Source organism: Pagrus major, chromosome 3 (genome assembly GCF_040436345.1).
Source record: "Pagrus major chromosome 3, Pma_NU_1.0".
Classification (NCBI taxonomy): Eukaryota; Metazoa; Chordata; class Actinopteri; order Spariformes; family Sparidae; genus Pagrus; species Pagrus major.
The window spans coordinates 9,594,490-9,621,322 of record NC_133217.1 but is presented as its reverse complement, the minus strand read 5'-3'; the positions used below and the strand labels follow the sequence as shown (position 1 = coordinate 9,621,322).

Sequence of the window (26,833 nt, the reverse complement as noted above, 5' to 3'; positions counted from 1 at the left end):
ACAATGCTGATGGAATCATAATTTCCATTTTGTTGTGGAAGAATCAACAAAAGTTGAGCTGAAATGAAAACTTTTTTTTTTTTTTAATCATTAATGCTTTTTTAACCATTTTACATCACATCTACAGTCACATTGTGCACCTATTTAAGGCAAAATAATTACAAAAGAGCAAATTAAATTAATTTAAAATTAAAATCCAGTCATGTCTCCATCCTGTAAAACAAAATGTCACGTGTGCTTAAGTAAGCTTGACCCAACCAATTTCAACCAGTATTCTTTAACTTCAAGCTTCTTAGATTTCTTGTCAGAAAGACATCACTGGAGCAGAGTGCGTCACTGATTACTGGTCAAAAACACACATTTATAACTTTTTTCACTGATTTTGGTGCAACTGGTTTATATTTTGTGGAGACAATGTTACTGGTTTCCCTTCTAATGTCCTCTGCCTGAACTCTCGGTGTGTTTCCTGATGAACAGATGGCTTTACTCTTTGCTAAAGGAACCGCTAACAGTGGCTAACCGTACTGGGCTCCAAGTGAACATGGCCGATTTCATGACTGAATACAAATTTCAAGACCAACTGTAGCCAGTTTGATGACTGGAATCCAGCACCAATGTGGTTTATGGAGTTTAGCTGCTGTTAGACTTGCTTGTTTGGTCATGCAGCTAAAGTTAGCTCCACAATCAGTTGACTAACGCTAGGCCCCGTGTATCCAGGAGCCCTACCCAGCAAGAAAACCATGTTGGTATTGTATTCCCTTTCATCAAATTGGCAGCCATTGGTCTCGGGTGCTGCGTTAGGTCGCGCTTGGGCTGTGTTGGGCCAGCCCGCTTATTATTTAATCATCTGTGTTCACTGTCCTAACTGACTATTTTTACAGGACTATATGTGGAAGCAAGTAATGCTCCGCCTTCCATTTCATGGGGACTTCAAATAAAGAAAAAGTGAGAAAAATTCAGCATAATATGCATTTCCACAGCCTTCAAGCAACATCGGTGGCCTCAGGCATCTTGGGGTCATAAAAAAAAACAAAAAAACAAAACAGACAGACTGAGTGAGATGATTTAGAACTTTGGTACGCTTTGCCTGTAAAGGTGCGTTCACACCGGACTTTTTATTTTTGTCGCTGTCGCTCGTGTCGCTCCAAAAAAATCGCTCTGTGGCTCAGCTGCAGTCGCTCGTCGGCACAATTCAACAGATCACTCTGATGACGTCATTCAAGCGATTCCAGTGAATTTCACGTCGCTCGGAGGCACTCATTTCTTCCCGTTTGTATTGGTCCAGCATGGCTGACAGTTTGACGAGCTGTTGGCGAGAATCGGAGGCAGGATTGCCCGGTTGGACACCAACTACAGGCGCTCCATCCCAGCTGAGGAGCGCCTGTAGTTGGTGTCCGGCGAGTGGCTGTGTGTGCGTGTGTGTGTGTCAACGTAAAGCCGGCTTCGCTCTTCCGGACCCGTGGAGTCGTATTACGTTTCCATGGTTTCAGTAGTTGTCATAGTTACACATAGATTACGGCAGCCTATCAGCGCTGAGCGACAAGCGACTGACGGCCAGAGACTTGGGATTTCTCATCTCGAGCGACAGAGCGATTGAGCGCTTTTTCGCTCCGTCGCTCTGTCGCTGTCGCTCGGAGCCCCAGCGATATTTCGCCTGAGCGATTAATCGCTCAGTCGCTCGTTTGCATTGACTTAATATGTAAACTTGTCGCCAGCGACAAAAATAAAAGGTCCGGTGTGAACGCACCTTTAGCCAACACCCTAAATGTTCCAACTAATAAACTTGTATTGACATCATGAATACTTTGTAAGGCCTATAATTCTTCACTGATGTTCCTCCACAAAAATGATCTCATTTGGTCATCATTTACCTTACTATTGTGTATTGGAGTGGTTGTTTTGTCTGTCCACAACAATATCTAGTGCATGCATGTGCGTGTAGAGGGATAGAAAGAGAAGGGAAAGGAGAAGGGAGAAGAGAAAAAAAGGTAAAAAAATAAGTGTGTTGGTGTATAATAAATGCAGGGGGTTAAAGCAGAACAAATGGCTTATTTTGTTGTAGCTTTCTGATAGGACTTTCGGAGCAGTGTGCATGTAGTCTTCAAATCGATTCTAGATTGTTGATTGTGCTTTCAGGGAGTCCAGAAAAAGTTAGATAATTGCCTTTTGACTCTTTCAGTGTTTTGTTTGTTTTTTTGATTATATCCGTGTGTGTAGGAGCACTGGGATATCTCTCTGAAGGTCATGTATTTGCTGGTCAGTGATTTACAAGCTTGTTCTGTGGTCTTAGATCTCCTGGTGGAGCATGCCAAGAACATTAAACATTATTTAATGATCCAAGAACACTGACCTGTTTGTCAGTGGTGATCAGAAGACACAAGTATGGTTAACTAAATCTATATAGAAAAAGTAGTCCAAACATTACATTAACATTACAACATTACAAAAAAATGTTTTGACAGCCTTAATTTGACCTACTGACGGTGAGGTGAGGCCTGTGGCCAAAGCACTGCAGTCTTGTCCAGTCTTTAAGCGGCACTGCTTTAACATTGTTTGTGCCATTGTTGGTGATAATGCACACTCGTGATTCTTCTTTTAACCCATGACTCCAGCGCTTCTTTCAAGCCTTGGCCTATCAACTCTCCAGTGTGGTCATGAGGAAAATAATAATGCAGTACTCTAAAGAGTTACTTTTCTAAGGAAGGTAACGTTGTAATGTAACAATTTACTTTTAATGGTAATGCTACCCAAAACTGCTCTTGACCCAGTGTGGGAATGACTGCTTTTAAAAGGTGAAAGGTAAAGGTTAATTTTTTTTATCATTTTACAACACCAGGGTTATAAATGAAAGAGTTTAGTAACTTTAGGCTTCATTACAGAATAAAAGTTCATAGAGTGCAGAGGATGAGTTGAGGAGTCTCACAGCCCAAGGAAAGACGCTGCTCTGTAGTCAGTGGATGGTATCAAACCAAACAGACTGTGGCTGGGGTGGGTGTTGTTTAGAATGTCCTTTTAGTGTTTCACTCCAAATTAACTGCAAACCATTTTCCAAGGTCGGCATAATATGCATTATGTTTGTCCTGTTTGTACAAGCATGTTATATTTTTCTCACACACTAAACAAACAAAACTTACCGTGCATTTCAGTATGTTATAAAAATCAGCTCTCAGTGATTAGAAGCTAGCTTAAGATAGGTATTGTATAGGGTTTTTTTTAGGTTATTTTTTATGATAACATGATCACAGGAAGTCAATTTGCCACCAATTCTCTGAAAATAAAGCTGCTGATTCTCAACTGTTTGGTGGCATCTCAGCCGTGAAGACATGAGCCGAGCTGTAATGTCCACTGGTAGTGACGTCACTCTCATCTAATGTCACTGAAAAGCTCTAAGCACTGATACATTGCTGGCTGTCTGCCAGAAACTAGTTTTTGTAACCAAGCCAGCAAACAGCAAAGTCATCCAAGTGGCCCCTCCCTCTGGTATGACAAGACCCAAGGAAAAGCCGGTGGAAGTGACGACCTCCTTTGCTTTTGGTGTTTGACCCTGCGGTCATGCTGCCTCAGTGACAGTGAGGCTGTCTGGGCCATCTGGACTGCGTTCTGAAGTCAGCAGATGCAGTGGAGGAGTGAAAAGGTACTGGAAGCCAGTTTCATATGCGTGACAACCAGTTAACCTGAGGCATTAGTCAGGATTTCCTCCCTGCACGGTTGATCAGCAGCATCTTTCCTAGCAGTGAACACCAAAAATAGCCAGGACAGTGACATGACAGAATGAGGCCTCCTCAAGGTGACCAGGATTTGGTTGTGGATTGGTTGCTACATGTTACTGTATCACAGCTCTGGCTTCAGTTCAAGACATATTGGTTCTCCTCTCTAGATCCAGTTGTCCACTCTTCCCTTTTATCTTGTTTCTCCCTTCTCTACTTCTCCTTGCTTTCTTTACAATCCATTCCCCTCTAACCCTTTCTTTAACTTCTAGCCTCTTCGTATCTCTCTCTAACCGCTCTCCACTGACTTTCCCAGTATTTGTTCACAATCTCCTCTCCTCCCTTAATCTTTCAGTCTCCTTGACCACTGCTGCATTGCTGCCTCTCTCTTATATTGCCGTGGTAACCATTATGGGGCCAGTCACCATGGTAACATACTGTCCCGATTCCACTATCAAGGGCAGGGAGAGGTATTAGCCTTGGAAAACACATTTTCCCGAAGGACACCACTTACACACACACACGCACACACACACACACACACACACACACACACACACACACACACTCACACACACACACACTATCTTTATGTAACCCACACACACAGACAAGGTTACACTCGATCTGCCTTAAGCAAACAGTTACACCCATGTTATAAGGTTCAAGCCTTATTTATTTATTAATTTAAAACACCAGGGTTGCTAAACAAAACTGAGTTTGAGTCCTTTCATGTTACATCACAGAAAAACAAAACAAACTATTTCATACAGTGGAGTGTGGAAGATGAATTGAGAGTCCCACAGCCCGAGAAATGAAGCTGGTCTGTAGTCAGGTGGTACAGCAGCAGATACTTCTGTAGCATTTATTGAGTTTTTATTGGGTGAACAGACCGTGGCTGGGTGGGTGTTGTCTTTAGTATCTTTGGGCTCTGTGCAGACATCTCACTTCACTGATATCCATGAATTGTGATCTGTTTGTTGATTTTTGAAAAGTGATATAGGAAGACAACAGAACAGCCATACAAGTTAATACAATATTGGTGGTGACACAGACACACACAAAAAGTTGTTGATGAAGGTTCTCAGTCATCCAGGTCATGGTAATTCTTTTTTTTTTTTAACATGTTTTTATTTGAGAAAGTGAACAACGATCACAGGTATTCAACATACATCATTTTTCTTATTTTCTTCCCCCCACCCATCCCCATCATGCTGCCAGTGTAAAAAAAATAAAAATAAAAATAAATGAATAAATGAATAAATTAATTAATGAGAATAGACTCGAAAAGCACACCTCGAATGTTACACTGAAAAGGTTACAAACATGAGAATATACAAGATTAAAATAATAATAATAAATGAAAATAAATAAATAAATAAATAAGAGAAAAAGTGGATATTCAAGACATTACAAGTAGGCTATTTGCCTTCTGTGATTATCACCACACAGGTTTTCTGAGGTCCCTGAGTGTCCAAGGAGGTACAAGCACAAGCACAACAGGATTTATTCCTGCTTAAATTTCAGTTCTGTGGGAGGACTTCAAGTTTCTCAAAATAAGATAGTAGAGGGGCCCATGTATCATGGAATTTTTGGGTCGACCCTCTAATGCAATATTTTATCTTTTCTAGCTTAAGGAATAGAATCAAGTCTTTCATCCAGGAGGAAGCTTTGGGAGGATGTGCTGATTTCCACTCCAACAGGATTCTTCTCCGGGCCAGGAGAGTTGAAAAAGCAAGCACATTTTTAATTTTATTTGCCATTGATATACCCTCCCCTGGGACTCCAAATATAGCCATTTCAGCACTGGGTTGGATATCTCTGCTAAAAGGTTCCGATAAAGTTTGAAATATCGTAGTCCAAAAATTATACAGTTTATTACAGGACCAGAACATATGGGCCAGGTCGGCCTTAGCGATATGACAACGTTCACATGTTTCACTGACATTAGAATATATCCTAGAGAGTCTGACTCTACTATAATGGATTCGATGGAGAACCTTGAACTGAATCAAGCCAAGGCGAGCACATGAGGTTGACCCATTTACTCTATATAATGCACCATCCCAGGTTGCATCTGAGATATTTATTCCAAGTTCTTCTACCCAATCTGCTCTGATTTTATCGAGCGTCACTTTATGAAGTGATGTGATACTATTATACATTTTTGAGATGAGACCTCTGTGGTGCGTTGGAATTTGCAGATACCTAGATGATGCAGATGATACCTATTCCTTTTTTTGGAGGTAAATTAGGAAAGCATGGGCTGATGGTACGAACAAACTGGCGAATCTGAAGATAGTGGAACAAGTTAGAGCGCTGTAAATTAAATTTGGTGGAAAGAGTATCAAATGTAGCAAAAGTTCCATCTATATAGAGATCACTGAATTTATTTAATCCTGCCCTCTGCCACTGGACAAAGACAGGATCTAACTTGGCTGGGAGAAAGACATGATTATTGCAGATGGAACTATAAAGAGAGAAGTCTGTCAGATTGAAATTTTGTCTAAATTGTGACCAAATTTTTAAGGTGGAGATTACAATAGGACATGAGGAGTATTGTTTAGGAGAGAGGGGGAGCTTCGACGTAACTAATGCAGGAAGTGATGATGATATACACGCATTAATTTCTGGTTGGCACCAATCAGTATCTGGTCTTTGAATCCAATAAACTATTTTTTGTAGGTTTGCTGCCCAATAATAATACATCAGGTTGGGCAGAGCCATACCCCCCTCTGACTTATGCCTCTGAAGAAATATCTTACGAATTCTAGGATGTTTGTTACCCCACAAAAATAAAGACAACAGTTTATCAACAAGTCTGAAGAATGACTTTGGAAGGAAGATTGGAATACTCTGAAAGAGATATAAAAACCTCAGCAATATGTTCATTTTAACAAGAGTGTAATATTGGCTTCAGTGAGGGTCTGTGGCAAGGCTCCCTGATCCAGCGAATGATTAAACATTTCAAGTAACAGAGGGGCTAATTTGGGTGAAATCTTTTTGTAAAATTCGACTGGGTAGCCGTTTGGTCCGGGGGCATTGTCACTTTGCATTGCTGAAATAGAGCTGATGACTTCATTAAGTTTAATGGGCTTATCCAAGTCTGTCCTCTTGTCAGGATTTATAGAAGGGGCATCTAAGTTATCTAGAAAATTGAGCATGTCCGAATCATCCTCTGGGAATTCAGATGTGTATAAGTTTGAATAAAATGTTTTAAAAATATCATTTATTTCAACAGGGTCAACTGTTAGCTCACCAGAAGACTTCTGGATCTGTGGTATGAGCTGAGCTGCCGATCTACATTGAAGTCGGTGGGCCAAAAGACGGCCTGCCTTTTCACCATGCTCGTATATAAAACCTTGAGACCTGAGCAGATATTGTTCCGTTTCCTGTGTTGATATTAGGTTATATTGCATTTGTAAGTCTAGTCTTTCTTTATACAGTTCAGGGGAGGGTGATGCGGAGTGTCTACGGTCTAAATCAAGGATTAAATTTATGAGTTGTTCCTGCTTTGATTTCCTGGCCTTATTGCGAGTTGCTGTGTAAGATATTATTTCGCCCCTAATTACCACTTTCAGTGTCTCTCACAAGATAGACGGTGATACCGAGTCTGATTTATTTGCCTGTAAGAAATTATCTATAGCAGTCGATATTATTTCATAAAAGTTTTCATCTGCCAGTAAAGTTGAGTCCAATCTCCAATTGGGGCGCTGAGCTTGATTAAGGGGAAAGCCTAAATCCAGCAATACTGGCGAGTGGTCTGACTCCACAATGGCCGAATATTCACTTTTCTTAACAAAGGGTAGCAGGGTTTTATCTATGAAAAAATAATCAATTCTTGAATATGATTGATGTACATGTGAGAAGAATGAGAACTCTTTATTACGTGGAGAAAAAAAATGCCAAGGGTCTATACAGCCTGCCTCATTCATAAATGTAGACAGGGCATGAGTCATCTTGGATGGAGACACTGACTTGGAGCTAGATTGGTCCAAGGTCGGATCCATAACACAGTTTATGTCACCGCCAAAGATCAAACGGTGAGAGTTCATGTTAGGTAAAACAGAGATCAGCCTAGATACAAAATTGGCATCATCCCAATTAGGAGCATATATACAAGCAAGTGTAATTTGAATATTAAAGAGGGAGCCAGTCACTATGACAAATCGACCCTGTGGGTCTGATATGGACTCCTTAAGAGTAAACTGTACATTTTTGTGTATTAATATCGCTGTTCCTCTTGCCTTGGTATTGAATTGTGAATGGTAAAGTTGTCCTACCCATGGTTTTCTAAGTTTCATATGGTCTGATGTTACCAAATGTGTTTCTTGTAAAAATGCTATCTCTGTTTTTAATTTTTTAAGGTGGGCAAAAATTTTGGCCCGTTTCACTGGCCCTCTCATGCCTTTTACATTCCAACTAGTAAAGTGGACTGCTGAACCTCTCATTCTTGCATTGCTGCTTGATAAGTCTGATAGTTGATAAGGCTGTTGTGACCCAGTGACCCATCTGAAAGCCCATCATATGAAAGCATGTTGTCTTATCCACAAAACCAAATACCATAAAATAAAACAACAAACACAAATGGATCATACAATCTAATATGACAGCACTGAACCTGAACCCCATTAGAGGTCATGGTAATTCTAAGTGCTGTACTGCAGGCAACTGGACTTGTTTCAGTTTGTTGAAGACGTTTCACCTCTCATCCAAGAGGCTTCTTCACTTCTAACTAACTGGAGGGGAGTTCTGTGTGGGAGTGTCCTTACAGAGTCGTTAAGGACACGTGTGAGCTCTGAGTTTGTTGTAGTGGGGAGACAAAACAACCTCTCCATAAACGAATGGCACAACACAGGAGGGCCAACTCCTCAGGTCAAGACTCTGCTGTCCACTTACATCTGAAGGAGAAAAATCATTCCTTTGAGGACAACAATGTAAACATCTTGGCCAGATGTTGGAATTGATGGTAGGGCAGGTGTGGTTATTAGAAATTAATCATTTTGATAGTAATTATTAAAAATTAATACAAATTTTGATCAATCAGGGCACCACCCTGGAATCAGGGACCAATAATCATCAGACCAAAAACACTCTCAAAAGAAGGGTTCACTTTAAATGTAAATATTTGTAAAATATTTAGAAATAAAGGAACAGTGAAGGAAATGAATCCGAGCACTGACCATCACAACCAGCAATTATCACAAAACATATGCACAAAATAATCACAGAAAACTGCTCTGTACAATATGCTAGAATTTATTAATGTCAGCAAATTGATCAAATAAATAATACTTAAATCAGCAAAAATCCATCATTCAACTACAGCAGCTAAACTATGAAACTAAAACACTAAGACACACTCAAGCAACAAATAACAAACAAGCATGCGGTGTGTGTCTATGTGTGTGTGTGCGTGTGTCAGAGAGACAAAGACAAAAGGGCAAAGATGGCCGACAGTATGTCACGTTCGTAGGACTACAAAATGGCAGACGGGACTTGGGGAAATCACATGCAGACATGAATTCAGAAATGATGATAGTAATTTTGCTGAATCGTGTATCTTGAATTCAAAAATGGCGGACGTGAATACGTCACCCAAAGGTAGTCAATTGAATGATTGACAACAATGGGTACAACGCCGTTGGCTTCATGTGCACTATAATATGAAAGGGTGATACCACGAGACACACATATCTAATGTTATAGCAAGGTCATTAACCACAAGTCTCCAACAGGTTGCTCATAGGATTACGTGTATGTATCACTCAAACATATGTGTGTACGTGTACATGTGGGTTAGTTTAGAGAGATAGGGGAAGACAAAGACAAAAGCACTAATGCTTGAAGCGTAGCAAAGAGGGAGAAACAGCTGTGGAGACACAATGCTCGCCTTCCTATCACTCAGCGGCTGGTGAGCAAACTCAGGCTCGAATCACCTTCGAGTGATCCTAGACAGGAATGCGGCTTATTGTACGTTCATGATGAGCGAAAGAGCAAAAAACAGTGTTACAGTGTAAAACTCACAGCAAATAAAAATGGAGTCGGCGGTCCACAAACTCACAAACAATGTAACTTACGCTAACTTCTAGTATCTGCCCAGACACTAATTAAGCCTCACATGTAGTGCTTGTCTTCCTTAATCCAGCTCACTTCCTCGGCGTGGATTAAAGGCGTTGCGGCGTCCTGCAGTGGCTGTTCAAACAGCGGAGTCGACGTGGGGAAAGAAAACAGTTCAAAGCTGCGTTTTCTGAGGGGGAATCCTCCTTCTGCAGGGATATGAGAGAAGCTGGTTGCACAGCTCTTCTCTTAATCTGGAACGTGTTTGGTGAACATGGGGCAGTTTTGGCCCGGCTGCGGCCTAGGTGGGTGAAATCAAAACATTTGTGTGCTCCCTTTTAGCAACAGTTGCGCAGGCGAAAGCTGATGCTTCCAGCAACATGTTCAGATGGGGCTGCGATGAAACAGACGTACAGCTTCCCTTATCTCCTCTGTGTATCCGGCTGTGCGGAACTGACAATGTGTTCAGGTGCGCTGACAGACAATGGGAGATGGAAGTTTTCAAATCTGGGAGGACTGTGACAATCAGGCGCCACCTACTGGACATTAGGTTCAATGCAGTTTACCTGTGGAATGTTCCAAGTAGGTGTTTTTGGAGCATTACACATTTATCTCAGTCTTTTGTTGCCCCTGTCCCAACACCTGGAAAGTGTTTGCTTTCAGAATTAGTGTATATTTGCAAATATTAACAAAAATGTATCAGTGTTTTTACTGTCTTCAAATGAATATAGGTCGAAAAGGATTAGCAAATCATGGCATTCATTTTGTTATATTTTGCACAGCATTCTAAACTTTTAGGAATCGGGGTTGTAGGTGCATGTAGTGATTTTATTTGTAACTTTAGGTGCCATAATGATGATGATGTTGTTGTCAATGCGCCTGTGGTGACACTGTCTACCAGGTTCATCATAGGTTATGTGGACTACCCTACAGCAGCTGAGAAGTCATACATCAGACATCTAGGGAAAAGAAAAGCAGAGGTTTACTCCACTGGCATTGGACACTGCCCACCTTGTAGAGGCGGTTACAGATTATATAATTCTAATTATAGCAACAGAAGCAATCAAAAGACAACCCTCTTATTTAATTCTGCTGTTTTTGCTCTATGCTGCTGACGTTTCTGTCAACTTCAGTATTGTTGCCTCACAGCAAGAAGGTCCTGGCTGCGATTTTCCATTGGGGTCATATTGTGTGGAGTTTGCATGTTCTCCCCGTGTCTGTATGGGTCTTCTCAGGGTATTATCCTTTGTCACTTTCAAATAAAAGTATAATATTTAATGTTTATCTATCCGGTTTCTCAAAAATTGCTTATTTGCATATTTTGCTATCTGATTTTAAAAAAGAGAGGGAGCAGTCATGTCTTGCAGTGAAGCTTTAAGTATAATCAAGGGTAGCCAGTTTTGTGCACGAAACGCAAGCTGAGATGGCCTGTGGCCTGGCCTTTATGTGTTTTGGTGTCTAAATGTTTTGGCATATGATCTCTGTACACAAGCACAAGCAAGTGGGCGTTTGTGCTGTGAAATAATGAAATGTGTTGCCTATGTTTCATTTACGATGTGTGTGTAGGAACGAATCTGCGATGCTGTCTGAAGCGATCAAACAGACAGACAGACAGAACATGTCACTTAGTTTGGTTTCTTAGCCCGCTGCTTTTTGTAGTTAGTAGATCCTCCGACCCCAATTCTATTTCCCCCTATTGTAGCTGTCCACATCAGAGGGGAGACAAATCGACAGGGAGGTGAAGGGACAGTCAAGGAGAGAAAGAGGAAAAAAGAGAGAGAGTGAGTACAAACAGTAACATTAATCAACTGTTTCTTTGCGCCTCTCCCTGCTGATTTTGAGTGAATGCACTGATTAATACATGTAAATAAGTAATGCTCTTTTTGTGATGACAGTTTTAGTTTTAACTGCTAGCCTCCAATGTGCTCCAGGCACTTTGGATTTTTAATGTGTTCCCTCACTTTTTCGTTCCCCCTGACCCGCCGGAGCAGCACACTGTCTGTGTTCCGGGACCTTTAAATTTAAAGATTAAGCACTGAGGAACTTGTTCACTTGGTTTGCGGTATGTGTGTATGAGGTATTATGAGCCAAGAACTTGCATCACTGAGACTGATTTAATTAATTGGCGAATATTTTCCCTTATCTATGGCCGGCTCTTCACATATATTTTATATGATATCCTTGCATCAGAACTTCTGTCAATTAAATTTGTAAACTGTGATTTTGTAGTTCTGTTCTGTACATGCAGCATCTATTGCATGTCTGTCCCTCCTGGGAGAGGGATCCCTCCGCCCTTTTTTCTTAATACAGCAAGTTTTTCCTCACTTGAAACAAGGGTCTAAGGACAGAGGATGTTGGGCTCTACAGATTGTAAAGCCCAATGTGATTGTGATTTTGGTTCATATAAATAAAATGGATTTGATCTGTTGCCCTAGGGTGACTTAATGCAAGTTACTTCATATAAATACTGTCTATTCCAGATAGCCCAGAGTGAGTGTAATTCCTTCTCTTCCTCTTTTGCACTAATCAGTGCATTATGCTGCATTTTCTTCAGGCATGTATGCTACACAACAGTAAATCTCTCAGATCTGTTCACCTTAATGTTAATAAAGGATATTTTATATCCACTGTGTATTTCCAAGATTTCTTTTCCTGACAATGCTTCCATCTGCCACACAGTTTTTTGTGCTGTGTTCCCTGAGTATGACATGAATCAAAAATAGCTGCTGTTGCTGCTGCTGAATAACAAACCCTATGCTTTTGAAGTAAAATTCTCAGTCATCCTCCGCATCAGACTCTGAAGTGTGACACATAAGATCCTCAACTGCATACGAACCAGCAGCCTCAGTAGCAACACATTTGCAAGGCAAAAGAAGGCTCTGTTACTATATCAACCTTAAGATTCCATGGCAACATGGCTACCTTTAACATCTCAAACATGCCAAGACTCACAGATCTTACAATGCTCTCTGGGGTCTGCTTGTGTTGAAGTCCTATATCCAGTTGTAGAGCATTGTATTGCAGCCCAGAGTGTTTAGTTTTCCAATCAACTTCATGGGTGAGATTGTGTTGAATGCTGAGCTGAAGTCAACAAACAGCATCCTGATGTAGCTGTTCTTATTCTCCAGGTGCGTGAAGACTAAGTGAAGGGCAGTAGTTATGGCATCCTATGTGGTTTCATCACATGTGCAACATGAGTTAGAGCCTGTGATATCACTCGTAGTTCATACATGCAAGTCATCCTGTGCTCTGTCTGAAATCAGTCCTTATTTACTATAATTACTGTTGACCCTTTTATTTGAGCATCAAAGAGCTAAAGACAGAACATAGTCCAGAATCATGGCTTCAGAAGGGAAGGGAGAAAAAGAAGCTATGGCTGCCAATAGTGTGAAGGGTGATGAAAAGATATAATTGCCCACTTATGAGGCCTTTCCATTGGCACTTTTGGCTGTGCAGAGTCAAACCAATTCCACACTGATTTGCATTTCCATTACCAGTTTAACCATGCAAAGTTCTGCCAAACTCCACCCAAGATTATCATTTCTGGGGTCGTGCCAAAGTGTACCATGGTCATGTCCAAGTGGGTTGCGATGACTTCTGTGCAACCCTTCTTCTCCCCCTCAAACAAGCACCTGTTGTGAGACTTAACTCATGTCTGTGCTAGAAACCACAGAGAAAAATGCCTTAGAAATGTGTGTTTAGCTCTCAGTACTCAAACTGAATTTCTGTAGTTTCTCTCCTGCATCCCTATTTAAGATAAGATAAGATAAGATGTTCCTTTATTGATCCCCCTTTGGAGAAATTCACAGGTAACACAGCAGTACAGAGGGAAATAAGTAGCAAAGAATAAAATAACAATTTGAATAAAAATATAATAAAAACTATTAGAATAAAAATAAGCATACTATATACAGTAAACTGTCCTTGTGTGTACATGATGTATGCAATATATAATAAATTTGAAATAAATGTGACTGTGCAAATGTGCAATGTGCAGGGATCTGAGATATTATATAACAAATAACAACAATGTGCAATGTGCAGGGTTCCTGAGATAATAAATAACAACAGAACAAAAAACAATCAGTCTTTAAGTGACAGTGAAATGTATGGTTGAGTCCTTAATCAGTGGAGAAAGGAGGTGTTGGGAGCTGTGCTGGTGGTGTTGTGTAGTCTGATCGCTGATGGTATGAAAGAGCCCCCCAAGCACTTTGAGGCACGTGGTTGGATGAGTCTGTGGCTGAACGTGCTCCTGAGTTGCCTCAGCTCGGTGTAGAGAGGGTGAGAGGGATTGTCCATTATAGCTTGCAGCTTTCCTCTCATCCTCCTCTCTGTCGCCGCCTCCACACTGTCCAGTTTCATTTGCACTTATAGATATCTCCTTTATTGTACTGTTTCATCCTGTTTGCTTTTAACTGAAGGACTATAGGAGTTGACTGTTATTGTGACAAGCATGTCATGAGTTAAAGGCAGTAGTCCTGTAGTGATGATGCAAATCCCTGCCACTGATGCACCGAGTCAAGCCTAGCCAGCACCTGTGCATGGAGTCCAATATTGGGAGATGTAAACCGGATTCTTCACAATTAATCCATCATACCATGAATTATTGTGAGCTGAGGGTAGGCATACCAGAAGTATGTCACAAATTATTATCTAAGTCTAAACATAAGGAGGTTGTGTTTTCACCAGTGTCCGTTTGTTTGTTTGTTTGTTTGTTTGTTTGTTTGTTTGGTTGGTTGGTTGGTTGGTTGGTTGGTTGGTGGGTTGGTTGGTTGGTTGGTCAGCTGGATTACATAATAACTAGTGAACAGATTTCCATGGAACTTGGATGGAGGATGGGTCTCGGCCCAGAATAGTCCTGAAAACCTGGATGTAGGGACAGGTCAAGGTTTTTTTCTCTCAAAAATGTGTAAGAAAGTTGACATTTATGTTTCATTATTACATTGTCAAAAACTGACTGATTCGTCAAACTGAAATTTCTGCAAGGCATTTAAAAGTTCCATGCACTGACTTTTTCGAAACCTTTAGTCTAGCCTTGATTTGCTAAGAAAGCTGCTCTTAATGTCGTGTAACATCACGTACTGTCTCTTTGAACTTGTACTCCATGTCTGGAAATGCAAAATGTCTTTAATTGGAGGAAGATTTATATTATTTTTGTTACATTTTAATTGCTGTCATTTGTCCACCTGTCCAGATTCCTGAGATCAAATCACAACTCACTGTTCATCAGATCCTAATTTCAGCTTTAAAGTGACACTTCATTATCTTCTTTGCTTGTAGTAATAGTTTTCCTGTGTCTTTCAAGCAATAAATCACATCGATACTGCTTTGCAAAATCTGGAAATTGCTTACGAATAATGCAAAGTATAGGTCAGTGAATGAAATGAGCTAAGAAGTGAAAAGCGTTTTTTCTCTTCAGTCCTGAGCTGTGTCTGTGTACCCATTGGTGCTGGTTGTGATGTGAACGTTAAGTGAACCTTGGTAATAGAGCCTCACACTAAGTGACTGTGTGTGATTCACTACAAACATCAATAAGACAGTTAGACCAGTAGTCAGAGCAAACACTGGAAATGCATTTAGTTTTTCTGCTCTATTTATTCACAAGTTTTCCTTGATCTCTCTCATCTTTTCTGTTCCCTACAATCTCTTCATTCTTCTCATTATTTCCTCTGTGCTTTTCCAGGCTCAGGACCCCCTGCAGACCAGACAGTGGTCATCGAGGAGTTTCGCTACCTGTCCCAGAAGCTCTTTGTGTCTGTGTCTGTCTTTGCTGGGTTGGGAATCCTGCTTGGAATCGTTTGCCTCACCTTCAACATCTATAACAGCAACGTTAGGTACATAGACTCACGTACATGAACTCAGCTTTACTACAAGATCATTTAAAGTTACAACAATTAATATTTGCGTATAAATCATATGAGTCAGTTAGACCAAAGTGTCTTTTATGCAACTGTTCTTTACAGCTTAATTCCGACACGGAGGAACATTTATGGAAATGAGCACTACTTGAGCAATATTTGGTACCTGGTGCCCAAGATAGAGCACAAAGACGGTGAGAGAGCAATAAGTTAAAAACGGTAATACAAAACAAGAAAGGGAAATTGTTCCTTTCCTCCACAGACTGCATCAGCAATGCATTTTAAAGCCAAAATTAATCAGTTTCAATTCAGTTTCATCGGATCAGTTTCATCATTACTTTATTAGAGAGCAAATTTTGTTGCCTGCCTCATAAAGTCAGACATGCACAGGCACTAAATTACAGGATTAAGCTCGGACTCTCATTTAATTCTGATTACATGCATTACACTACTTTCATTTAGCTGATGCTTGTGCAAGAAACATGCAAGTGATTCATAAAAAATGTTGAATTTTTTCAAGTGTTACAATCAGAAAAATAAGAGAATGGGAGAATTTAATGCCTCCTTGCCAGCAATATCTTTTCAGGTTGTCCATCAGCCCTATTCTTGTGAACACGATATCTCAGTAAAGCCTTTTTTTCTTTTTTATTGGGACAGCAGTTCATATAAAAAGTCAAATATGCATACAAAGTCATTTTAAACTCTTCGGCAATCCACATATTTTCTGTATACAAAAACTATTTACAAGTTGGGAGAGGTAAGCTGTGCATAAAAAATAAGAGTAAAGTAAATAAATGAATAAAAGGGTAGACAAGGGGAGATTTATGAGAGGCTGAAACAAATACCATTTGTTAGATACAAGCAGCATAGCAGGGTCTTTCATACCTCCACAAAATCTGGCTGTAAAGGTTTTACATATCAGAATCAGAATCAGCTTTATTGGCCAAGTATGTGAAACACATACAAGGAATTTGACTTCGGTTTTTTCTTAGCACCCGATGTACATAGACGTAAACATGAACATAAACATAAACATAACATAACAAACATTCAACTAGAAAGAACAAGAACAACAAAGAACAGTAAGTTACAAAAGTGTTCAGAGGTCTGGTCTATTATAAATATATATTTAAGTATATATATATATTATATTATTTACAGTGAGGATTTATATACATATAAAGTGCAATTTAGTCTGTAAATGTAAAGACTCTGAGTGGATGATTTTGGAGTCAGGGGGTTACTGACACTGGGTGACTGATCAAGTGTTCATCAGTGTGACGGCCTGGGGGAAGAAACTGTTCTTGTGTCTGGTTGTTTTGGAGTACAGTGTTCTGTAGCGCCTGCCGGAGGGGAGAAGTTCAAACAGATTGTGTCCACGGTGTGATGGGTCTGCAGAGATGTTTCTTGCCCGTTTCCTGACTCTGGATGAGTATAGGTCCTGGATGGTGGGCAGTTTAGCACCAATGATTTTTCTGCAGTCCTGATTGTCCGTGTCAGTCTGTTCCTGTCCTGTTTGGTGGCTGATCCAAACCAGATGATGATGGAGGTGCAGAGAACAGACTGGACTATTGCCGTGTAGAACTGGATCAGCAGCTCCTGGGGCAGGTTGAACTTCCTGAGCTGACGCAGGAAGTACATGAACTCAGCTTTACTACAAGATCATTTAAAGTTACAACAATTAACTTTAAATTTGTAAAGATGGCGCCGCGTGAGTGGCAGGAGGAGACGCTACAGACCCGTCCTCCCGTCTGTCATCATGGGGAATGTGAGATCTCTCCCCAACAAGATGGACGAGCTAACGGCGCTGACCCGGCATCAGAGGGACTACCGTGACAGCAGCATCATGGTGTTTACTGAGACGTGGCTAACGGCGCAGACCCCGGACACGGACGCTAACCTGGACGGTTTTCAAATGCGGCGGGCGGACAGGACGGCAGAGAGCGGTAAGAGGAAAGGAGGAGGGCTGGCTGTGTTTGTTAATGACAGATGGTGTAACTCTGGGCACATCACTGTTAAAGAACAGGTCTGCAGTAAGGACATTGAACTTTTAGCGGTTAGCAGGCTGTACTACCTCCCGAGGGAGTTCACACAGGTGATCGTACTCGCTGTGTATATCCCCCCCTCTGCTAACGCTGATGCAGCTTGTGACCTTCTCCACTCAGTCACAAGCTCACTGCAGACACAGCACCCACAGGCCATCTTCCTCATCTCTGGGGATTTCAATCATGCCTCTCTGTCCTCCACCCTGCCCACATTCACACAGTATGTCACCTGCCACACCAGGGACAATAAAACACTGGACTTATTTTATGCCAACAGCAAGGAGGCATACAACTCATCCTCCCTACCTCCCCTGGGAAGATCTGACCACAACCTGGTTCATCTCCTGCCTGTGTACATGCCCCTCGTAAACAGGCAACCAGTGGAGACCCGCACAGTTAAGACATGGACTGAGGAGTCTGAAGAGGCTCTGAGGGACTGCTTTGACTCAACTGTGTGTTTCTCATGGGGAGGACATCGACAGTTTAACAGGATGCATAACGGACTACATAAACTTCTGTGTTGAAAACACTGTACCCACCAGGACTGTGTGGTGTTTTTCTAACAGCAAACCCTGGATTAATCCTGAAATAAAGGCTCTCCTTAAGGAGAAAAAGAGGGCCTTTAGGTCAGGAAACAAGGAGGAGCTGAAGGCTGTGCAGAGGGAGCTGAGGAAGAAGATCAGAGAGGGGAAGAACAACTACAGGAGGAAGATGGAGGTCCAGCTGCAGCAGAGTAACATCAGTGGAGTCTGGAAAAGCTTTAAAACCATCTCAGGGCTGAGGAAACCAGACTCTCAGGCTGCCGGGGATCAGACGTGGGTGAATGACCTGAACCTATTCTTCAATAGGTTTGACCAGACACCCACCCCTCCCCCGGCCCAGTCATCTCTGCTGCCCCCCACCACCTCTTCCATCCCCCCTGTTTCCTGCCCCATTCTCACCTCTACCTCCCTCTCCAATGCTTTCAGCCTGCAGACACCCCCCACTGCCCCCCTGACACTCACCCACCTCCCCCACCTGACACTCAGCCCCCCTGCTCCAATCTGTCCCTCTCCACTATCCAGGTGAGGAATGAACTGAGGAAGATGAAGGTGAAGAAGGCCACGGGTCCAGACGGGATCAGCTCCAGGCTCCTCAAGTCCTGTGCAGACCAGCTGTGCAGGATTGTGGAGTACATCTTCAACATGAGCCTGAAGCTGGGAAAAGTGCCACTGCTGTGGAAAACCTCCTGCGTGGTACCAGTACCAAAGATCCCTCACCCTAAGGACTTCACCAGCTACAGACCATTTGCTCTCACTTCACACCTGATGAAGACCCTGGAGCGGCTGGTCCTTGTCCATCTCCGCCCTCTGGTGGGTCCTTTTATGGACCCACTCCAGTTTGCCTACCAGCCTGGCATCGGAGTGGACGACGCCATCATCTTCCTCCTGGACAGATCACTGTCCCACCTGGAAAAGCCTGGAAGCACTGTGAGGATCATGTTCTTTGATTTCTCCAGTGCTTTCAACACCATCATCATCGGCCTCATCAGGGACGGGGACGACGGAGCCTACAGAGAACTTATTCAGGACTTTGTGGACTGGTGCCAGTGGAACCACCTCCAGCTCAACGCCGGGAAGACCAAAGAGCTGGTGGTGGATTTCCGCAGGCGCAAACAACCCTGCACACAGGTGAACATCCTGGGAATGGACATTGAGATGGTGACGTCTTACAAGTACCTGGGAGTTCACCTGAACAATAAACTGGACTGGACTGATCACACTGCAGCAACATACAAGAAAGGTCAGAGCAGACTCCATCTGCTGAGGAAGCTCAGGTCCTTTGGGGTGCAGGGGGCACTCCTGACAACTTTCTATGACTCTGTGGTGGCATCAGCCATTTTCTATGGAGTAGTCTGCTGGAGCAGCAGCATCTCGGCAGCAGATAGGAAGAGACTTGATAAACTTATCAAGAAGGCCAGCTCCATCCTGGGATGCCCTCTTGACCCAGTGCAGGTGGTGGGAGAGAGCAGGATGATGGACAAGCTGTCATCGCTGCTGGTGAAGGGGTGATGAGGGTTGTTTGATGCTGGAGTGGGTGATGGGTGTGAATGTTGGCTTCTCAAACCTGCAGTAGAAGACATTCAGGTTGTCAGCCAGTTCATGGTTCACTGCAATGTGGGGGGATGGTCTCCTGCAGTTGGTGATCTCCTGTAGACCTCTCCACACTGACGCAGGCTTGTTAGCTGAGAAACTGTTTTTCAGCTTCTCAGTGTAACACCTCTTTGCCACTTTGATCTCCTTTGTTGGCGTGTTCCTGGTCGTGTTGTACAGGACTCTGTCCCCACTTCTGTAGGCCTCCTCCTTGGCCTGACGAAGCATCCTGAGTTTTGCAGTGAACCAAGGTTTATTGTTGCTGAATGTGCAGAAGGTTTTGGTCGGCACAAACATGTCCTCACAAAAGCTGGTGTAGGATGTCACAATGTCAGTGAGTTCGTCCAGATCTGTAGCAGCAGCCTCAAAAACGCTTCAATCTGTGCAGTCAAAGCAGGCCTGTAACTCCAGCTTTGACTCTGTGGTCCATCTCTTAACAGTCTTCACTACAGGCTTAGCAGATTTGAATTTCTGCCTGTAATTTGGGAGAAGATGAACCATGCAGTGGTCAGAGAGCCCCAAAGCTGCACAGGGGACAGAGCGATATGCGTCCTTTAAAATAGTGTAGCAGTGGTCCAGAGTGTTTTTGTCCCTGGTGGGACATTTAACATGCTGTGTATATCTTGGCAGTTCACGGCTGAGGTTTGCTCTGTCAAAGTCCCCAAGAACAATGAGCAGAGAGTCTGGATGTTTCCTCTCCATGTCCGTTATCTGGTCAGCCAGGTGTTGTAAACCCTCAGTAACACAGGCCTGAGGTGGGATGTAAACACCAACCAGAATAAACGATGAACGGTGAATAAAACGGCTTACAGTTTATGAAAAGTGTCTCCAAGTGGGGGCTGCATGATTTGTTTAACACTGTGACATCTGTGCACCAGAATCAGAATCAGAATCAGAATCAGAATCAGAATTCCTTTATTTGTCCCACAAATGGGGAAATATTAACCTTCGTTAATATAAAAGCAGATTCCACTTCCCCTCCTCTTCCCCGAGACCTCCGTTTACGCGGTCCGCTCGAAGAATTTGAAAGTCCAGCAGATGTAATCCTGTGTCCGGGATGTGTTCGCTGAGCCAGGTTTCCGTATATTTAATCCATTTAGTCCAGAATTTAGTGAACACTTCTTTCTGAAGACAAAGGGAGAAAGTAATCCTTTCCATGACATAAATGCTATTCACTATATCAATCCATTCCTGTATTGTGGACGGTTCATGAATTAACCAGCGCCTGGTTATAGCTTTTTTGCAGGCTGATACCAAACTACCATACATAAATTTATCGGCGCACCTTGTCATAAGGTCAACATTTCCTAGGAATAATACAGTAAATTCCAAGGGTAGGTCAGTGTTAAGTATGTTTTTGAGTGCACTGTGAAACTCCACCCAAAAGGGTTTTATCACTGAACAGTCCCAAAATATATGCCAGTGATTGGCGTCTTGAGAACCGCACTGTCTCCAACACCCGGAATTCCCTCCAGAAAAATGTGCCTTCTGCCTTGGTGATATGAAAAAACGAATAAAGCATTTCCATCCGATTCCCACCAGGTATTAGAATTAGTACATTTCCACTGGAGTCTACACATATCAAGCCAACTTTCACTTGAGATTGACAGATTTCCCTCCCTCTCCCATTTTTCTTTAATATATTCTGTGGTGTGATTACGTATCTGGTGATAGCTATAAAAATCATTTTTTCAAGACAATATTTTTCCCTCAGATATTCAAAGTCTTTCAATTGTTCTTTTTCTGTTAGGGAGTAAAATGTTGTTATTCCTCTTGCAATCCAGGATTTAAATCTATAGTCCATTTTGTTTGGCTTGAACATAGGATCATAAGCATCGTAGTTTATCTTCTAGTTTATACTCATCCCTGATAGTATTCCAGAATTTTGGTTGAGCTTTGAGGAGTGGATTCTTTATATCGTTTATGAATCCCGCCAGGTTTTTTTGTGGTGTAGTACTGCATGAATTGGAGGGTCATTCATAATGGAAAGTTCAATGTCTTTCCACCTAGCCTGGTATGTCGGGGCACATATGTTAATTAAGAGTTTAATTTGGGCTGCAGAATAATACGCTTTTAAATTAGGTAGAGCCATTCCTCCTTCCTCTTTTGGGAGTTGTAGGGTTTTGCATTTAATCCTAGGTTTTTTCCCTTGCCAAATAAATATAGAGATTATTTTATTCAATTCAGAGAAATGTTTTGAGGGGACTTCTACAGGAAGGACCTGGAAGTATGATCATTTTCACACAATCAATTCTATGAATGAGGCCAAGGAAGGAAACAGAGTTCCATCTATGTATGTCATCTTTGATTTTTGTTAGTAGGGGGTTATAATTTATCTCAGCCAGTGCTGAGATGATTTTTGGAAGGTGTATCCCTAGATATTTCAATGAGTTTTGATCCCACTTTAAGGTGTTTTGAAGGTACATAATTAAATGACATGATTTGCGTTTTTTGTATATTTAATTTATACCTTGCATATTTACCAAATGTGTCAAGAAGTTTCATAAGGTTGGAGAAGGATTCAGAAGGGTTATTTAAATAAACCAAAATGTTGTCTGAATACAGTGCCACTTTGTGGTCTTCTTCATTAATGTGGATTCCTTTAATGCTTTCTGCCTGCCTTATTTACTGTGCAAGAGGCTCTATGTACAGTGCGAACAGTAATGAAAATGGGCATCCTTGTCTCGATCCACGCTCTAAGGTGATTCTGTCTGAAAGCTGCCCATTTATTTTAACCTGAGCTGTTGGTTTACGATATAAGGTACGGATGGCTTTTGTGAAGTTTTTATGAACACTGAATCTTTCAAGGATTTCATATAGAAAAGAACAGCTCACAGAGTCAAAAGCCTTCTCAGCATCTAAACTCACCAGGACAGCTTCAGGCTTGTTTTGTTGAATATGGTTTAGTATGTACAGAGACCATCTGATGTTATCATGGGTTTGTCTGTGAGATGAATCCAGTCTGGTCATTGTGTATAAGCTGTGGTAGAATGTTTTCTAGTCTTTTGGCAAGGATAGCTGTGTATAATTTATAGTCTACATTTAACACTGAAATAGATCTGTATGATCCACATTCTAGTTTATCTTTTCCTTCTTTGTGAATAACTGAAATTACAACATCAACCCATGAAGGAGGCATTTTTGTGTCTGTTAAAGTTGTATTACAAGCTCAGTATTAATTCTGACCGGAAAGCCCTATACCACTCTGAGGGCAGGCCGTCCGGGCCAGGTGATTTATTAGCTTTAAGTCTGGTGCTGGCACTGTTTAGCTCTGCTTCAGTAATTGCGGCTGTTAGTATTTGATTTTGTGCCTCTGACAACCCGGGTAATTTAAGGGAACTCAGGAATTTAGCAATCTGTTGTTTGTCCTCTAGTTGTGGCTGTGTATATTAGGGCTGTGCAATTAATTGAATTTTGATTGTGATTTTGATTTTTGAATCAAACGATCTCCAAACTAATATAATCGAATTGAAACGATTTATTTGGCATTTTTCGTTGTACAGTAGGCCTAGAGATTTTCTGAGCAATTCAGTCCCTCCCCCAAAGCATTCAACACGGCCCTGCTGACTGGCACTCACTCAAGTTACGTTTTTCTCTAAATTACATAATTATATAATCGCCATCAGTCAACAGGACGCTGTCTGACTCTGTCACTCGCGGGGAGGGATGCTGTTTTATGGGGGAAAGTTCACTGAAGTCTCGGTCGGGAGGGCTGACCTTTGCGGTGAAAAAAATCACCGCGAACAAACACTTGGTGAGTAAAAGTTTTTTGCAGACGCTGTTTTTCGGGCTTGTGATGAAGAGTCGGTCAGACAGACACTTCTCCACTTATAACTGCGGTATTTTTTTCCTCATATAAGTTGCCAAAGACACTACCAGTTACTACGTTACTGTTGTTTGGTGCTGTAACGTTGCTTTGTGGGACATTTCTCTTTATTTTGTTGAGTGAAGCCCGCCGGCTTATCCGTTCACACTGGTTCGGTTTGCCAATACTACGCCTCTGATACTACCTCCGGAGGCGCATCAGAGGCCCAGTGAAATTTCACCCCTCGCAAAGACAAGGCCACAACCCCCATGACATCAATGCAGTGTGACAGCCAGGCTGTCCACGCCCTCCTGTCCGCCTCCTCGGTGCGCTGCCGATTCGCCCTGGCATTGATGGCGCCAGTTTTTTAAATCTCCACCTGTGCCGCTGTGCGGTGGGTTGACAGAGAGTAGTATGCTATCGATGGCGTCGGAGCTCCTATGCTCAGTAGCTAACAGTGAGCCGAAAATCCTCACCGCATCATCTGCAGTCTCCCCGCATCTCCTCCCGTTAATAGTGAGCCGTAAAACCTCACGGATTATCTGGCGATAGCGATCCGAACGGATCCCTCCTCCACCGGCAACATCCGCAGCATCAGCTGCTTTTGTGGGGTTTGGCTGTGTGTGTGGTTTAAAATTGTGTTTGGGTTAAAAAAAAAAAGAGAAAGAAATCAAATAATAACTATCTTATGTGTCAGGAGAGAGACCTGACTGGCACCCCATAAAAAAAAAAAAGGAACAACCAAACGCTCCCTCACATTAAAACTGTCACAGCAGAGTCAGACATCGATCTCAGACACACTGTATAATGCGACTCCTTATCCGTCAAATGCGGATAGGCACAAGAAAATAACAGCTGCCATTGGATACTTTTTAGCTAAAGCACCCTATGCACCCTATCGTTTGTCTTATTTGATTTTCTAAGTATATTTATTTTATTCATTAAATGTTTTATAGAAATTGCAGAACAGTTGGATACATATTTGTACATTATTTTCGATTTGAACATTTAGTATTTTTCGATTTGAACATTTTGTGTATTTTTTTGAGAGAAATGCTGAATAAATGCATCATGTTTCCAAACTCAAAAATAATCGTTTAAATAATCATGATTTCAATATTGACCAAAATAATCGTGATTATGATTTTTTCTATAATTGAGCAGCCCTAGTGTATATAGAGACTTGTAATAATTTCTAAACATTTTTTGTATTTCTTCTTGTTTATGTTTTATCGTCTTAGAATCCGGATCCCTTATTTTATATATGGTGTTATCAGCTTGTTGTTTTTTAAGCTTTCTCGCCAGAAGTTTTGTTGATTTTGAACCTGACATCATAGTATTTTTGCTTTGTAAATATCATCTTTTTTTCAATTTCCTGAGAGTATAATATGTTCAATTCATTTAAAATTTTCTCTATTTTCATCATTATGATTGTTTTATGTTCTCTTTTGTGTTGTGCCTCGAGATCTTTCAATTCTTTGTTGAGGTCTTTTAGTCTTGTTTGTGTCTTTTCTTGGGCACAAAAAGATATAACTTTCCCCCTGATTACTGGTTTTAGGGTGTCCCATACTATAGCTGAGTCTACCTCTCCGGTTGTCATTGTCCTTTAGACACCTTTTTATTTCATTTCTCATTTGAGTTTTGAAATGTGGGTTATTCAAGATACTTGTGTTTAGTCTCCACAGTGTTCTTCCTGGATTATCGTCAATATGAACAGTGCAGGAGATAGGGGCATGATCTGATACATCAATATTACCAACATCACAGCTATGCATTCTATGACGGTCTCTCTTAAAAACTAAAGAATAATCTATTCTAGTATGTGTTGTGAGGGGGTGAGTAAAAAGTATAATCACGGTCAGTGCCGGCCCTGACCAATTTGGTGCCCTAGGCAAGATTTTAGCTGGCGCCCCCTTGCATCGCAGTCAATTTCACAATCAAATTTCATACACTCACACAGAAACTGCATGTATGTATTCAATATTTTAAAAGTGCATCTGAAGAGAGAAGATAAGTATATGTGACCACTGGATGTTACATTTTAATAAAAAAACAGATGCTTGGTGTGTGCTATACGTAAGACTAATATAGACTAATAATGAAAATACGATGAGATTCATTCAACTTTATCGTCATTGCAATGCAATTCAGTCTAACCAGAGTGCAAAAAGCAGTAAAGTGCAGTGAAATATATATATATAAATATATATATATATATATATATATATATATATATATATATATATAGCCTATGAATGATATGGGAAAGCTAAGGTATGGAGTATTAACAGTAATACACTTTAACTGCACTTTAACACTGATGTAAACTTTAACAAACATAAACTGTGACACAATAAACCAAAGGCTTACAACTACCCTATTACTTATAAAGTGGATGGAAAACTAATAGCATTTTAACTGACATATACACAGCCAACAGGTTAAAATAACACCTGAACAGGCCTAACGTTAACTTTCCAAATGTCCCTGATGAATTTAAGGTGGGAGTAACATTAACTTACATCAACTCCAGCTATTTGCTGATTATTAAACAATGCTACTATCGTCCGAAGTAAGCTAGCAAGTTAACACTCTGCTCCAACAACGGTAACTACTATGCATTAAACTATTAATTTCATTCACTTCATCACATTGTCGTTACTGTACCTCTTTCATTTTCATGTTTTTCTTCCTCTTTCTTTCCTTCTTTTCCTTCCCTGGACGCCGGATGGTTTCAATCTTTTGGACATTGTGGTTCCGCTACAGTATCAATAAATCTCTCTCTTGGTCTTGGGGTCACGGTCCGGTCAGATTCAGGCAACTCGCCTCTCGACCCCGCCTCCCACCCTCACAGAGGGCAGGTACAGTGCAACGAGCCAGGAACCCAGAAAAAAGGTCTCTCCATTATTTAATAGGTTTTGCTATGAAGTTATGTAAGTTACTGGTAAAAAATAGTAATTTTTTTTTTTTTCTCCCTGTTTGCGGCGCCCCCCGTGGATGACAGCGCCCTTAGCATTCGCCTCTGATCATGGTCCGATGGGTGAAAGTCTCTCCAGAGATTATACAGAGATTATACCCAACTCTGTCATTAAGACATTAATTCTTTTATGTAATGATGTGTCGATTGAAGTTTTTGATGAGTCAAGTTGTGGGTTGAGGCGAATGTTCCAATCTCCACCACTTATCACAATTCCTGTGGCCCCTATCATTAAATCAAACATCTTTC

At 41.5% G+C, this 26,833-nt stretch overlaps 1 protein-coding gene across 1 annotated transcript in view; it reads left to right on the top strand.

Moving 5' to 3' along the window:
• The window catches only part of gabbr1b (gamma-aminobutyric acid (GABA) B receptor, 1b), a 171,099-nt gene that overhangs the window by 90,282 nt on the left and 53,984 nt on the right, over positions 1-26,833 (top strand). The window contains exon 10 of the mRNA XM_073463399.1: positions 15,451-15,601. Coding sequence (XP_073319500.1) covers positions 15,451-15,601 — 151 coding nt within the window. The remainder of the gene's footprint in view (positions 1-15,450; positions 15,602-26,833) is intronic.